The sequence below is a fragment of the Salminus brasiliensis genome, chromosome 15 (genome assembly GCF_030463535.1).
Source record: "Salminus brasiliensis chromosome 15, fSalBra1.hap2, whole genome shotgun sequence".
Classification (NCBI taxonomy): Eukaryota; Metazoa; Chordata; class Actinopteri; order Characiformes; family Bryconidae; genus Salminus; species Salminus brasiliensis.
In genome coordinates this window covers 32,267,084-32,284,127 of record NC_132892.1, presented here as the reverse complement: position 1 = coordinate 32,284,127, position 17,044 = coordinate 32,267,084, and the positions used below count along the sequence as shown (strand labels likewise).

Here is a 17,044-nt window from a genome sequence, read left to right as displayed (position 1 = left end):
AGGTTCCACCCAGCAGAACCGCAAGATGGGTAAAGAAGAAGCCTCCACCAGCTCTGCGAGGTCATCATGGTGACCACCAGGTGAACACATGGTGGTGGTAGCTTCACTGCTGGGTTTGGACAGTGTAAGAAATTGCTTTATTAAATTCTGCATTTTTGCAAATTCGATGGACTCTCACTCTAATATTGATAATCTAATATTGATAATCTGACTGAATGCAAAAAAAAAAAATCGATTTTCCTTCTTTATCATCCAGCCAATCGCGTGGCGCCGTACCCTCCGCTACGCGCCCAATCAGAACGCGCCATCCAGCATCCCCACCCAATGAGCTGCGCCTGTAGGCGGGGCTCCGGGCGAAGCTGCGCCTGTGCCGCCGCCTTGTTATTTTTCATGCTCCGTTTGCGCAGAGGCTTGAGGACCACCGGGGAGGGAGAGGAGGACCAGCCCGAGCTCCGGAGAACCGCGGAGGCTCTGTGGTGGTGGTGGCGGCTTGAACCGGAGCGCCAGGAGGGGAGTGCGGCGGTGCGAGGGCCCCGGGGGCGGCGGCGGCGGCGGCGGTGGTGGCGGTGGTGGTGGTGGGGGGCCCCACAACGGGTCTTGCAGAGGGGCTCAGGCCGGCCGGAGAGCCTCGGAGCCCGGCCTGATGCAGATGCAGACGGGGGGTCGGCCTTGGCTCCAGCTCTAACCTCCACATCCTCCATCACGACTGGGTTTGTGAGCACTGCTTGCTGCTATTACAGGAGGAAGAGGAGGAGGAGGAGGAGAGCAGCGTCGAGATCTTCGAGATCTTCCACCATCTGCTGCTGATTCTGCTCCTGCATCCAGAGTCATGGGCAACACGCCGGCTGCCAAGCGGGGAAACGAGATGGAAAGCGGTGGGTGTCTCATCTCATCTCATCTCATCTCATCTCATCTCATCTCATTTCTGCCTCCTTATTGATCTATTGATGGGGCTGGTTCCACCTCAGCCATCATCTCCCACCATCTACCATCCCAGTGCCTCCATTGATGATGCATCAGCCCAGTTTCAGCTTAATGGACACACAGCCTGGCACTGACTGGTGTTAGGCCACTATGTAGGACATCATGGGTGAAGGGGTACCTTAGGTAGTTGGTCTTCAATGGTGTACCACCACACCTGCTGGACCACCGCCTGGATCTGATTCGTGATAGGCCACTATCTAAAACACCACCAATGTAGCCTAGCTAGGTTCGAAAGTCCTTCTTGATCTTCTGGGTCTTTTGGACCTGTGGTGGTGAAGCCTAGTTGGGCCTGTAGCCTGAAGGACACAGCCTGGGTCTGGTCATCTTCTCAAAGCAGCAGTTATTCACCAATTAGAAGTCCACGTTGGTCTAAGACTAGGCTTGTCTCCATCTCCAACCATCTCCGTCCAGCTCGGCCTTGGACTGAGGTGTAGTACCAAGGCTGATGGATTGTTGGACGTAGATGAAGACCAGGCTTGGTCTCGAGTTGCAGCGCTGATGATTCGGCTAGTTTGGATCCATAGACCAGATTGTTGGACGTAGATGAAGACTAGGCTTGATCTTGAGTTGTAGTGCTAATGGTTCGGGCTAGTTTGGCTCCATAGACCAGATTGTTGGACGTAGATGAAGCCCAGGCTTGGTCTTGAGTTGCAGTGCTAATGGTTCTGGCTAGTTTGGCTTCATAGACCAGATTGTTGGACGTAGATGAAGACTAGGCTTGATCTTGAGTTGCAGTGCTAATGGTTCGGGCTAGTTTGGCTCCATAGACCAGATTGTTGGACGTAGATGAAGACTAGGCTTGATCTTGAGTTGCAGCGCTAATGGTTCGGGCTAGTTTGGCTCCATAGTCCAGATTGTTGGACATAGATGAAGACTAGGCTTGGTCTTAGTTCTGTGCCAGTGGTGATTGAACCTTTGTGATCCCTCTACTTTCTCAGACATGGATGAAACCTAGACTTGGACTGCGTTGCAAAGATAATGATGACTGAACATCAAACATGTTAGTCTAGGCTTAGTCTGGACAATAAGGTGGATGAGATGGAAAATAGGCCTAAACGGACAGTATCCTGGGGACGCGTTAAGTCCAGGGTTAGTCTTAGGTGAATCGCCAACACCCTGGCTCTGATTCATTTGTAGGCCAGACCTGGATGAAGCCTAGACCTGAGCTGATCTCCCGAATATCCTGATTAGCTTAGGCTCGGGCTAGTTTAGCTTTACAGTAGGCCAGATTGTTGGACATGGAGGAGGTCTAGGCTTAGTCTCCGAGGCAGTGTTGAATTAGTCTAGTCTGGATTCCTAACAGGCCAGTTTTGAGGGTGTGGGTGAAGCCCAGGGCTTGCAGTGGCAGTGCTGGTGGACCTGAGCTGTAAACTAGGACGTAAGTCCTCTTTGGTTTAAGCTTAGGCTCGTAGGTCTAGAGTGTAGCCAGCCACACATAGGAAATCGACCCAGTTTCAGCTCAGAGGACACAACCTGGTTCTGATTCCTGACAGGCCAGCTTCTCAGACATGGACGAAGCCCGGTTGCGATGCTAATGGGAACTTTCGAAGCCCTTCTTCATCTGATCTTGCCTGATGATTGATGCATCCTGCAGATCGGTCCAAGCTCTGGGCGTACAGTAAGAAGCCACGGCAACCGCACTGTATGGCCAAAAGTTTGTGGACGCCTGCTCCTTCAGAGATTACGGGTAATAATAGGGAGTTTGTTTCCCCTTTGCTGCAGTAAGTACTACAAACGCTGGATTTTGGAACACTGCTGTGAGGATTTGATGGCATTCGGCCATTAAGGAGGTCAGGTTCCGATACTGGATGATCGTAATTGTAGATCAGAAATGCCACTCAAACTTGTAAACTATCCCAAAAGTATTGGCTGGAGCTCCAGCTCTCTCAAGAAGTCCGTTCCGCTGCTCCACGGCCAGCCCAGAGCTGCTGGCTTCATACCCCACTAGCTACCGGATGGCGCTTGGGCATGGTGACTTCAGGCTCCTGCTCTTCTGCTCCAGGGTGTCCTGATGTATCAGCTGGTCTAGTCATGAAGCTTTTACAACCACCAGGAAGCATGTTCAACTAATACTAAAATACTATTAATTATTTGATTATTATTATTAATAATAATAATAAATATAATATATTAAATAATAACAATGTACAATAAATAAATAAAAAATAAGAAGTTCTTTATTTAAAAAAAAGTGTATTCAATAAAAAAATTGAATAGCTAAATGATTTAATTATTTTATTAAATAGTTAAGTAATTGTGTTAAATGAAAAAAAAATAAATAATAAACTGTAAAATCGATCTAACTTAACGTTAGCCTGTTCAGTCTATGTAAGGCATCATCATCATCAGTAATTTTATTAAGTATATTTTGTGATTAAATATATGTCATAATATTTTAATATGTTGTAATAATTTTGACCCGTTTTCTCCCCAATTTGGGTCACCAATACCCAGCCCATACGTATTCCCCCCCTATTGCATGCAATGCCTCCGACATTAGTGAGGGTGAAGACCAACACACTCGCACACGCCGATGCAACATCACCTGAAGGGAAGCACCATGCACCTGGCCAGCAGACGCCATCGACCCACCCCGGAGAGAACAAGGCCAATCGTGCTCTCTCTGGGCCCCGGCTGCTGATGGCCACCGATGGCTAGCAGCATGACCGGGATTCGAACCAGCGATCCTCTGTTCATAGTGACACAACCTCATTTCGCTGGACCACTCGGGACCGTAATCTGGCACAAGCACTAACATGGTCTGGATGGAAGTTCAGAATCTAGCTAAAAGCTATAGAAATCTAACTGTGCTCTCTCTCTACCTCTCTCTCTCTCTCTCTCTCTCTCTCTCTCTCCACAGTCAGAGAGTTCTTGGCCCTCGCCAGGGAAGACTTCCTCAGGAAATGGGAGAATCCTGCACAGGTGAGGCAGAGTAAGATCTGAATCAAGGTTATTCAAATGAGCTTATCTCATTCCCAAAGGTACTGGATGGAGCTCAACCACCATCCATCATTCCAGAGAACACAGTTCCTCCACTGCTACACAGCTCCTCAATGCTGGGGGGCTTTATAGCTACCCCTCTAGCCCATGCCTGACATTAGGCAGCAGCATGGTGCCAGTAGGTTCATGTTAATCTAATCCAGAGAGTCCTATTCTATTGGCAGTACTTCTTCTCTACAGGGACTAGATAAGATGTATGTGCATTTGCACATGAGTGTCAACAATGGGTGCAGCTTTATTTTTTGTTAGAATGGGTGTCCACAAACTTTGCGCGTTGTCTTTCAGAACACGGCGTCTCTGGACCAGTTTGACTTGCTGAAGACTCTGGGTACGGGCTCATTTGGCCGAGTGATGCTCGTCAGACACCGAGAGAACGGCCAGCACTACGCCATGAAGATCCTCAACAAGCAGAAGGTACTGATGGAAAACTGTTGTTCTCCTGAGTTGTTGATGAAACTACCTCCACCATGTTTGGAGGCTGTACTCTAGTCTGGCTAGCTCTCACTGTAAGCTGTTGATGAAACTACCTCCACCATGTTTGGAGGCTGTACTTTAGCCAGGCTAGCTCTCGCTGTGAGCTGTTGTTAATGATGAAACTACCTCCACCATGTTTGGAAGCTGTGCTTTAGCCTGGTTAGCTCTCACTGTGAGGTGTTGATGAAACTACCTCCACCATGTTTGGAGGCTGTACTCTAGTCTGGCTAGCTCTCACTGTAAGCTGTTGATGAAACTACCTCCACCATGTTTGGAGGCTGTACTTTAGCCAGGCTAGCTCTCACTGTGAGCTGTTGTTGATGATGAAACTACCTCCACCATGTTTGGAGGCTGTACTTTAGCCAGGCTAGCTCTCACTGTGAGCTGTTGATGATGAAACTACCTCCACCATGTTTGGAGGCTGTACTTTAGCCAGGCTAGCTCTCACTGTGAGCTGTTGTTGATGATGAAACTACCTCCACCATGTTTGGAGGCTGTACTTTAGCCTGGTTAGCTCTCACTGTGAGGTGTTGATGAAACTACCTCCACCATGTTTGGAGGCTGTACTCTAGCCTGGCTAGCTCTCACTGTGTGCCTGAATATGATTACAATTTCTTACATGACACGGCTGTAAGAAGACGAAAAGATGACCTAAAGCACAACATCGACTTGTTTAACTAATAATAAAATATTTAGTGAAATATATGTTAAAGTAATAATTCTTTTATTCATTATTAATTATTAATACGTTATATAAGTTATATTTTATTTTAAAAGCCTACTAAATTGAGTGAAATAAATGAGTTTTTAAATAGATAACTAATTTAATGTTTCATTGTTGTATTCAATATGTTGTATTCAATAAATACATATAAAATAAAAACAAAATGTTACCATAATCTTTGATTTTACCCTGTGTTAATGCTCTGAAAAAATAGAGATTATTATTATTATTATTATTATTATTATATAAAAATATACTTCATATCATAAATAAATTACTTTAATAAATTAAAATGTATTTTTATTTAATAAATTTAAAATAAAAAAAAATTAAAAAGCTCAAAATAATAATAATTGAACTTTTTATTATAAAGAATTTTCTTTATAATAAATAATAATATATTTTTTAAATAAAATAAATATTTTACAAAAATTCAGTTTGTGGTGTATAAATTCTCCGGCTCGCCTCCCTGTTTATGTTCTTAAAGAGAATTTGCCGGGTGTTTGGTTCTAGGATGGGGCTCGTAGTGCGGGGCAGTGGCGCTCAGTAAAGGCAGGTGCAGTTTTGCATGGCTTAGCAGATCCGACCTCACGGATTTGCATGAAGAGAAGCGTTGAAGCAGCGAGAACAGATCACCCCTCTGATCAGAAGAGCTTTTACTAATTAATCAGCTGCAGTGCATTGTGGGACCCGCACGTTCATTCCTGAATGGAATGGAGGAATCATGCAGGGAGGGCCATTATATTGGAAACACCATTGTAATAGCTCCACTATATAGGGGTACAGCTGTACATAGAGTAGATACAGTGCTGCATCATTTATCGGGACTCGAACCCTGTCTGTCAGCGGGACGCGACCACCACAGGACTTGGGGGTGGTCTGTTCTCAGCACGAGTGTATCAGGCACTGGGGTTGAAAGTGGGTTCACCACCCAAACATTTCCAGCCAAGCCCAGCTAGCTGTGTGGTCAGAAACTGACCACTGATGAAGGACCCTCTAGGTGGAGCTACAAGAGAGGGGGTTTCACGGACACCGGTGTAGGTAGTGCAGTTTAGTTGGTGAGTGTACCTAATAAACTGACCACATTGTGTACACTGCTCTAATGGTGGGGGTGGGGGTGGGGGTAGGGGTAAAAGTGCAGATCTGCGCCCCCTGCTGGTTGTTGTTTATTTCGCCATAGGGAAATGTTCTGCATAATTCAGTGGTTGTGGTTCCCAAGTCATTGCTAGGCTGTCGTTAGGCAGTTGCTATGTTATTGAGGATGGTTGTTATGGGGTTGCTAGGCAGGTGAAATGCTGTTCCAAGTGCTTGCTGTTATGATGCTTGTCATTTGCTATGGGATTCTTGGCGGTTGCAGTGGGATTGCTAGGTGGTTATAGTGCTGCTCCACGTGGGGTTGATATGCTGTTACTAGGCAGTTGCTATGGTATCTCATAATTCAGGCGTTTGGTGTGAAACTGGGGATTTCGTTACAGGGGTGTGTAAATGGAGCCAGGCCTCGCCATGGCAACACCAATATAGCCATTACTACTACTTACATTAGTGGCTTGCCTTACACCGCCCTGCATGTATCCCTCCACCAGGAACTGACATAATATCGGAAACTTTCTTTACAGGGGTGGAGATAGAAACCAGGGGTCACCCCCACCACCACCACCACCACCATGAATGCATTTCCCATAATACAAATAATAATACAACTAATCTTCTTTACAGAGGTGGTGAATGGAAACAGGCGTTGGTCGCCATGACTACAGCACAAATATAGCCCATATTTTAGTTACTGTCTAAACCCATCAGTGAAGCTCCAGTGAGGTCTTATAGAAGTCTTATAAGGAGTGATGATGATGATGATGATGACGATGAGGATGGTAAAACAGTGGAGAATCTCAGCTACTACAGCTTTCTTTAGGGGCTACTTTGCCTCATAACGTCCTGCATGTATCCCTCCACCAGGAATGGATTTCATTATTAAATAATACAGCAAGTGTTCTTTACAGTGGTGGCGATACGAACCAGGTGGAGCTCCCAGTGGAGCTCCCACCACCACCACCATGTGCTTCAGGGTTTCCTTCATCGACTATTGCACTCTCTCTCTCTCTCTCTCTCTCTCTCTCTCTCTCTCTCTCTCTCTGTCTGTCTCTCTCTTTCTCTCTCTCTCTCAGGTGGTGAAGCTGAAGCAGATCGAGCACACTCTGAATGAGAAGAGGATTCTGCAGGCGGTCAGTTTTCCGTTTCTGGTGCAGTTGGAGTACTCCTTCAAGGTACACGCCCACTTCCTGAGATGACTTGGAAGCTGTGATGATGATGAAGATGAGGATGATATATGTGTGTGTGTGTGTGTGTGTATGTTATAGGATAACAGTAACCTGTACATGGTGATGGAGTACGTTCAGGGAGGAGAGATGTTTTCACACCTGCGCAGAATCGGCAGGTTCAGGTGAGTTTTCATGTGCTGCTAATTAGCAATTAGTAATGATATCTGCCGTAAATGTTAAGGCCGCGTTATTTATGCAAATTCTAATAGCGGATCGGATTCATGTCGGCTGAGGCTCAACATAAAAGGTTACTGTTGTTCTCCTAAATCTGAGTTGTTGATGAAACTACCTCCACCATGTTTGGAGGCTATGCTTTAGCCTGGCTAGCTCTCACTGTGAGGTGTTGATGAAACTACCTCCACCATGTTTGGAGGCTGTGCTTTAGTCTGGCTAGCTCTCACTGTGAGTTGTTGATGATGAAACTCCCTCCACCATGTTTGGAGGCTGTGCTTTAGTCTGGCTAGCTCTCACTGTGAGTTGTTGATGATGAAACTACCTCCACCATGTTTGGAGGCTGTGCTTTAGTCTGGCTAGCTCTCACTGTGAGTTGTTGATGATGAAACTACCTCCACCATGTTTGGAGGCTGTACTTTAGCCTGGCTAGCTCTCACTGTGAGCTGTTGATGAAACTACCTCCACCATGTTTGGAGGCTGTGCTTTAGCCAGGCTAGCTCTCACTGTGAGTTGTTGATGATGAAACTACCTCCACCATGTTTGGAGGCTGTGCTTTAGTCTGGCTAGCTCTCACTGTGAGTTGTTGATGATGAAACTACCTCCACCATGTTTGGAGGCTGTACTTTAGCCTGGCTAGCTCTCACTGTGAGCTGTTGATGAAACTACCTCCACCATGTTTGGAGGCTGTGCTTTAGCCAGGCTAGCTCTCACTGTGAGTTGTTGATGATGAAACTACCTCCACCATGTTTGGAGGCTGTGCTTTAGCCTGGCTAGCTCTCACTGTGAGCTGTTGATGAAACTACCTCCACCATGTTTGGAGGCTGTACTTTAGCCAGGCTAGCTCTCACTGTGAGTTGTTGATGATGAAACTACCTCCACCATGTTTGGAGGCTGTGCTTTAGCCTGGCTAGCTCTCACTGTGAGCTGTTGATGAAACTACCTCCACCATGTTTGGAGGCTGTACTTTAGCCTGTCTAGCTCTCACTGTGAGGTGTTGATGAAACTACCTCCACCATGTTTGGAAGCTGTACTTTAAGGCCATAATTAGCAATTATTACTGATATCTGCTGTAAATGTTATGGCCGCGTTATTGCTAATAACCGCGGTTGCTATGCTGTTCCAAACCAAGTGGTTGCTTTGGTATTCCAGGTGGTTGTTATGGGGTTCAAAGACGGTTGCTATGCTGTTGCTAGACAGTTGCTATGGTATCCAAGGTGGTTGTTATGGGGTTTATAGGTGATTGCTATGCTGTTGATAGGCATTTGCTATGGTATTGCAGGTGGTTGTTATGGGGTCTCTAGGAGGTTGCTATGCTGTTTCAAGTGCTTGTTATGTCGTTACTACTCAGTTGCTATACTCTTCCAATCCAAGTGGTTGCTATGGTATTCCAGGTGGTTGCTATGGGGTCACTAGGAGGTTGCTATGTTGGTTTAAGTGGTGGCTATGGTATTCCAGGTGGTTGCTATGGGGTCGCTGGGAGGTAGCTATGCTCAGAGCTCTTGAGTTCAGTCTCCAGTTAAGCTCATATCAAAGCTATAGATTGTGAAAATAAAGGGCAACAAAACACAATAAAAGATCTAATTATTTATTTAATTTGCAGCAATTAATTAAATCTATAATTAATAATAATCACAAAAGACAACCAACCACTAATAGCCCTCTGAATGAACCTCCAGGTAAACACTGTTCCCCGCTGCTCTCTGTGTTACAGTGAACCCCACGCCCGCTTTTATGCATCTCAGATAGTCCTAACGTTCGAGTACCTGCATGCTCTGGACCTCATCTACAGAGACCTGAAACCAGAAAACCTCCTAATCGACCAGCAGGGCTATATACAGGTAACACAGCACACAACACACACACACACACACACACACACACACACACACACACACACACACACACTGTAAACAAGTAAGTTCAGTGGTACAGTTTTACACCCCTACTGGATCAGCTGTGATGATAGCAGGTTTCATATCATTAATAGAAGACTGAGAATCCAGTCATTCATATATACGTTGTACTGTGGGTATATAACGTTAGACTGTACATATATAACGTTGGGCTAAAAATGCATAGCATTAGACTAAATGTATAACCTTCCTTAATGAATTATTACAGACAGGTTTGTAACATTAGACTAAGAGTTTAGAACAGTAGGATTAGTGTTAAGAACATAAGAGTATGAGACAATAAGTGCATTAGAATTAGAAGGTTTAATACATGCAAATGAGAGTGTATAGCATTAGACTAAAATTTATAACATTAGACTAAAAATGTATGGAAATAGTTTGTAACATTGGACTAAACATTTATAGAATAAGAATGAAGGTTTATAACAAAGTGAGAATTTATTTGTTTATTTATTATTTTTTGGAATAAGAGTTTATAACAACGTTTGTAACAAATTAAGACTCTATAGCAGAATAACAGTTTATGTGAAGACGAATAAATAACATCATACAAGAGGTCTAATAACATTAATATCCGGTATGAAGCTCTAATAACATTAATATCCAGTATGAAGCTCTAATAACATTAATATCCAGTATAAAGCTCTAATAACATTAATATCCAGTATGAATTTCTAATAGCATTAATATCCAGTATGAAGCTCTAATAACATTAATATCCAGTCTGAAGCTCTAATAACATTAATAACCAGTATGAAGCTCTAATAACATTAATATCCAGTATGAAGCTCTAATAACATTAATAACCAGTATGAATCTCTAATAACATTAATAACCAGTATGGAGCTCTAATAAAAATAATATCCAGTATGAATCTCTAATAACATTAATATCCAGTATAAATCTCTAATAACATTAATAACCAGTATGGAGCTCTAATAGCATTAATATCCAGTATAAGGTTCTAATAACATTAATATCCAGAATGAATCTCTAATAACATTAATATCCAGTATGAAGCTCTAATAACATTAATATCCAGTATGAAGCTCTAATATCATTAATATATGCATGAAGTTCTAATAACATTAATATCCAGTATGAAGTTCTAATAACATTAATATCCAGTATGAAGTTCTAATATCATTAATATCCAGTATGATGCTCTAATAACATTAATAACCAGTATGGAGCTCTAATAAAAATAATATCCAGTATGAATCTCTAATAACATTAATATCCAGTATGAATCTCTAATAACATTAATAACCAGAATGAATCTCTAACAAAATTGATTTCCAGTATGAAGCTCTAATAACATTAATATCCAGAATGAATCTCTAATAACATTAATATCCAGTATGAAGCTCTAATAACATTAATATCCAGTATGAAGCTCTAATATCATTAATATATGCATGAAGTTCTAATAACATTAATATCCAGTATGAAGTTCTAATAACATTAATATCCAGTATGATGCTCTAATATCATTCATATCCAGTATGAAGCTCTAATAACATTAATATCCAGTATGATGCTCTAATGTCATTAATATCCAGTATGATGCTCTAATAACATTAATATCCAGTATGAAGCTCTAATATCATTAATATCCAGTATGAAGTTCTAATAACATTAATATCCAGTATGATGCTCTAATATCATTCATATCCAGTATGAAGCTCTAATAACATTGATATCCAGTATGAAGCTCTAATTGCATTAATATCCAGTATGAAGCTCTAATAGCATTAATATCCAGTATGAAGTCTCTAATATCATTAATATCCAGTATGAAGTCTCTAATATCATTAATATCCAGTATGAAGCTCTAATAACATTAATATCCAGATTGTGTTAAGTGTGTGTGTGTGTGTGTGTGTGTGTGTGTGTTTGTGTTTGTGTGTGTGTGTGTGTGTGTGTTTGTGTTTGTGTTTGTGTGTGTTTGTGTGTGTGTGTGTGTGTGTGTGTGCAGGTGACAGACTTTGGCTTTGCGAAGCGGGTGAAAGGTCGCACATGGACGCTGTGTGGAACGCCGGAGTATCTGGCTCCAGAGATCATCCTGAGCAAGGTGAGGTGACCACCTGCAGCGGAGTTTGTCTCACTGCAGTGGACGTTAGGATGACCTCTCCCCCCCCCCTCTCTCTCTCAGGGTTATAATAAGGCAGTGGACTGGTGGGCTCTAGGCGTGCTGGTGTACGAGATGGCAGCTGGTTATCCTCCCTTCTTTGCTGATCAGCCCATCCACATCTACGAGAAGATCGTCTCAGGAAAGGTCAGTGAACCCGCTCTGGTCAGACCTGGCCTTATAAGAGAAGCAAATCCAACCAGAGCAGATGAAGATACAATGTATGGACAAAAGTATTGGGACACCTTTACTATGCCACCTACAGGACGTCCCATTTTAAACCCATAGGCTGTATTAATAAGGAGCTGGTCACCCTTTGCTCTCAGCTCTACCAGCAGCAGCAGGTCTGGAGCTCTGCTGCAGTTACTGAGTCAGTTGGAGGCTTTTCTGCACTCTGCTCTGAGCTCAGCACTCGGCCCTGACCCCGCTCTGTAACTTTACGTGGTCTGACAGACACTCGGTGGACACTGAGCTGCTCTCTGTGAGCTGTTCCTCCTAAACTCTTCCACTGTTCAATAATAACACCACTCACAGCTGATGGAGGAAGATCTAGGAGGGAGGAAATTTCACCAGCTGACTTGTTGTTGTTGGTGCAGCGGTGTCTCCTATTACATACAGAACCACGCTGGAGTTCAGTGAGCTCTTCAGAACCTCCCGTTCTTTCACTGATGTGTGGAAGAAAGGCAGACTGCAGGACTAGGGGCTTGATTTTATACACCTAGGGTGGCAATGGGACTGAATCAGACACCAGGATTCAGTGATTAAGAGGTGTGTCCCAATACTTTTGTCCATATAGTGCGGTGTGGCTTCATCTGTGAGTGTGTGGGATGCTTGTTTTTCCAGGTGCGCTTCCCGTCCCACTTCAGCTCAGACCTGAAGGAACTGCTGAGGAACCTGCTGCAGGTGGACCTCACCAAGCGCTACGGCAACCTCAAGAACGGTGTCAACGACATCAAGGGTCATAAGTGGTTCTCTACCACGGACTGGATAGCCATTTACCAGCGGAGGGTGAGAGACACTGGCTTTTAATACACTCTTAACTATCAATGCGTCAAAAAGGTAGAAAGGGCTGTTTTGGGAACCAGTGCGTTTAAAGATTCCTCGGGGAACCGAGGTCCAAGATCGATCTATAAAATCAGCATACTCCATACCATTAGCATACCACACCATGTGGGAGACTGGGGTTTGATTCCTGGTCCTGCGCTACACCAATGCGAGTCCTTGGGCAAGACTCCTAACACTGCATTGGCTCGTCTTTGTAATACGAGTAACCTTGTAAGTTGCTCTGGATAAGAGCGTCAGCTAAATGCCTTAATGTAAATGAAATATCCCTAACCGAATCGAAACTGAATGGAAAGGAATTGAATCAAAATCGAATCGAATCAGAATCGAATCGACCTGGTGATACCCAGCTCTACAAATGATGGTTCTTTCAGGCCAGGTTTCTTAGCCTGGACGTGTTTTGCACCAGACCACCTCGCTGAAATGCTTTCGGCTTAAGAACCAGGAAGCTCCCTCGGATCCTCCGGATCTTCTCTTTTAGTTGTTCCACAAAGAAAAACTAAAAGCTTTAGTGATGCTGCTTTTAGCCACTGCGCTCCAAAATACTGCAACAACCTTCCATCTGATGCGAGAGAAGCTCAAAACACTGAAATCTGTCAGCACAAACGTAAAACCTATTTATTCAGTGTAGTGTTTTGTATATTTTTTATGTAGTGTTTTGTATATATTTTTTATGTAGTGTTTTGTATATATTTTTTATGTACTGTTTTGTATATATTTTTTATGTAGTGTTTTGTGTATAATTTTTTTTTGTAGTGTTTTGTATATATTTTATGTAGTGTTTTGTATATAATTTTTATGTACTGTTTTGTATATATTTTTTATGTACTGTTTTGTATATATTTTTTATGTAGTGTTTTGTGTATAATTTTTTTTGTAGTGTTTTGTATATATTTTATGTAGTGTTTTGTATATAATTTCTATGTACTGTTTTGTATATAATTTTTATGTACTGTTTTGTATATAATTTTTATGAACTGTTTTGTATATATTTTTAATGTAGTGTTTTGTATATATTTTTTATGTACTGTTTTGTATATATTTTTAATGTAGTGTTTTGTATATATTTTTTATGTAGTGTTTTGTATATAATTGTTATGTACTGTTTTGTATATATTTTTTATGTACTGTTTTGTATATAATTTTTTATGTAGTGTTTTATATATATTTTTAATGTAATGTTTTGTATATAATTTTTTATGTAGTGTTTTGTATATATTTTTTATGTAGTGTTTTGTATATATTTTTTATGTAGTGTTTTGTATATATTTTTTTATGTAGTGTTTTGTATATATTTTTTATGTAGTGTTTTGTGTATAATTTTTTATGTAGTGTTTTGTATAATAATATTTATGTAGTGTTTTGTATATAATGTTTTATGTAGTGTTTTGTATATATGTTTTTATGTAGTGTTTTGTATATAATGTTTATGTAGTGTTTTGTATATATTTTTTTATGTAGTGTTTTGTGCATAATTTTTTATGTAGTGTTTTGTATATATATTTTTTATGTGGTGTTTTGTATATAATTTTTATGTAGTGTTTTGTATATATATTTTTTATGTGGTGTTTTGTATATAATTTTTATGTAGTGTTTTGTATATATATTTTTATGTAGTGTTTTGTATATAATATTTTTGATGTAGAGTTTTGTATAATAATTTTTATGTAGTGTTTTGTATAGTAGTAGTGTTTGGAAAACAATAAGAAAGTATTCACAAAAAATACCATTGCAACCCTTTTAAAAGGTGCAGGGTCGAGCGGGATGATGAGATATTAACCCCTTAACACTCCAGAGCTTATCACCCACTAATACAATTATAATATAAATTCTAATACAATAATATAATTTAATTGGAGGTTCAGGTGTTGCTGCATAAAGTGCTGGTAGAGCTACTAGACTACTTCAGTAAACAGGATACGGCCCTGAATCATCATGCAGGTCAGACATTACCATGATTCGGACCTTAGCTTGAGGAACCTTCCTCTAACTGGACTGAAATACCCCTGACTGTGGACTTGCTAGAAGAACCCTTTGTAGCACCTTCACTGTTTCTAGGAGTGTGTGTGTGTGTGTGTGTGTGTGTGTGTGTGTGTGTGTGTGTGTGTGTGTTAATCGTGTGTGTGTGTGTGTGTGTGTTTTTGTTAATCGTGTGTGTGTGTGTGTGTGTGTGTTCATCTTCACTCAGGTGGAAGCTCCGTTTATCCCCAAGTGCAGGGGTCCTGGTGACACCAGCAACTTTGACGACTACGAGGAAGAGGAGATCCGGGTGTCCCTCACCGAGAAGTGTGCGAAAGAGTTCGCCGAGTTTTAGAGAGAGAGAGAGAGAGAGAGAGAGATAGAGCGAGATACTGGAAGAATGAGCGTGAGGGATGTTTTCTTTTTTTCTGTGTTTAGAACCAGTGAAAGCAGCTAAAGGAGCACAGTGACGACCTTGAAGAACCGACAAGCGTTGCCTTCGCCATCTCGTTTCTTCACCGATGCTCAGATTCATTCTTTTCTCGACTTTTTAGCCTTTATTTCCATTGCTGTGATGATGATGATGATGATGATGATCGTGTACGGTCGCGTACAAAGTCAGAGAAGTGGTGGAGGCTGATAGCAGCCAAAATAGAGAGAGATGAGATAGGAGGGAGGTCCAGCAGGTCGTCTACACCTCAGGACTTTCAGAGCCGCGCTAGACCATCGTATCAACCGCAGAGAGACGGAGACCGTCCTCGTGTAGTGACTGACATATCCGTCATCCTACCTGTAGGCCTTTGTGTTGCTGTAAAACAGCCATGATTCTCTCATGTTTATAGTGCCAAGTGTTGGGTTTATTAACATTATTATGATCATTATAGTAATTATTATTATAATTACTGTTATCATTATTTGTTCTTGGTTATGATTTAACTGTGTGAGCATATCTCATTGATTAATCTCAGATTTTCCACTCTTAACAAAACAGAATCAGCTTGATCAGTGATTGATTCGTTGATTGTCAGACTGGCCCAATGACCGTAGGAAACATGGACTCCGTGGTTCGGCTCCTTTCCGTTCTATAGAAATCAAGCCACATCTGTCCAACATGTTGTCAAATCTGCAACCAGAGTCTACAAAAGAGAGACTAGAGGCAAAGCCAGACTCTCCTACTCATTTGGTAACCCCTCCCCCTTCTCGCAGACCAGGCCTGAGTGTCTCAGACCGCCTTCACTGAGCTTTCAGCGCAGAAGCAGAGCAGATTTCCCCCCGTCCTGGATTCCCAGTTTGTCCAGTAAGCGGACAACAGCTCCAACAGTAAAAGTGCAGCTCATGTGAGTTACTCTACAGCTCCTCTATGTCTCCAGGTCCTGCTTGCAGACGACCGGCTGTCTGTCAATCACTTGATTCCTGAGCGTAGCCCCGCCTTCTTACGATAGAGCAGAGTAAGGGTTAATAACGGGCCGATATCAGCACAGGGAGACTAACGGCTGGAGTTTGGAGACGCTAGAGGTGGAGAGATGGAAGACGAAGGCTGGGTGGAGCTACATATCATACACTGCAACCAGCCAGCAGAGGCGCTAGACCTGAGTTTGCTTCACCTCTGAGAGCTGTTGCGCCGTCCATGCTTTCTACGGTCATTGGTCTGGCCAGGTGATTGATGGTCTTGGTGCCCTTTAATGCCTGTGAGAAACAGGCAGGTCATTACACTTCTATTTATGACGCTTTTGCCCAGCGGGACTGAAATTAGCTGCCTTACGATGGAACTGACCACTTGCATAAAACACTGAAATTGAATACGGGTCATAAGACTCATTTAACATCATCCTTTTCAACCCAGACTCTATCCTTTAGAATTAAACAGCCTGTTTCTGTTATATGCAAATACATGCAAATGACCTAGTTTCTGATTGGCTCCCCAGTATACACTATATAAGTCAGGCATGACTAAGCATATATATATGGTCATAAGAACGAACTACTCTCTGAAGGCCTCTATGGACAAATATATTGGGACACCTGCTAGAGGCTCTCGTTGAATTCAGCCATAAGAACGTTAGTGAGGTCAGCATGTTGGATGATGATGATGATGATGATCACCCCCACTTACGTCATCATCCCCAACTCCTCAACTCATCCCAAAAGTACTGGATGGAGCTTCTCCACCATCATTCCAGAGAACACAGTCCTTCCACTGCTCCACAACTCCTCAATGCTGGGGGGCTTCATACCCCTCTACTAGCCCACGCCTGGCAGCATTAGGCAGCATGGTGCCAATAGGTTCCTATAGAGTCCTATTCTA

The 17,044-nt window shown here is 42.4% G+C and overlaps 1 protein-coding gene across 1 annotated transcript; it reads left to right on the top strand.

Annotated features, from left to right (window-relative positions):
• Positions 1-572: 572 nt before the first annotated feature.
• On the top strand, positions 573-16,631 carry prkacab (protein kinase, cAMP-dependent, catalytic, alpha, genome duplicate b). The gene is made up of 10 exons (XM_072657897.1): positions 573-875; positions 3,845-3,906; positions 4,270-4,398; positions 7,348-7,446; positions 7,540-7,622; positions 9,386-9,512; positions 11,566-11,661; positions 11,743-11,865; positions 12,562-12,726; positions 14,969-16,631. Exons 1-10 carry the CDS (start codon positions 830-832, stop codon positions 15,092-15,094), a joined length of 1,056 nt encoding a protein of 351 aa, XP_072513998.1. The 5' UTR covers positions 573-829; the 3' UTR covers positions 15,095-16,631.
• The last annotated feature ends 413 nt before the right edge of the window (positions 16,632-17,044 follow it).

Coding starts and splice junctions, on each gene's coding strand:
- prkacab (XM_072657897.1), top strand. CDS start 830: ATGGGCAACACGCCGGCTGCCAAGCGGGGAAACGAGATGGAAAGCG. Junction 7,623..9,385: donor CGCAGAATCGGCAGGTTCAG/GTGAGTTTTCAT, acceptor TCTGTGTTACAG/TGAACCCCACGCCCGCTTTT. Junction 11,866..12,561: donor AGAAGATCGTCTCAGGAAAG/GTCAGTGAACCC, acceptor TTGTTTTTCCAG/GTGCGCTTCCCGTCCCACTT.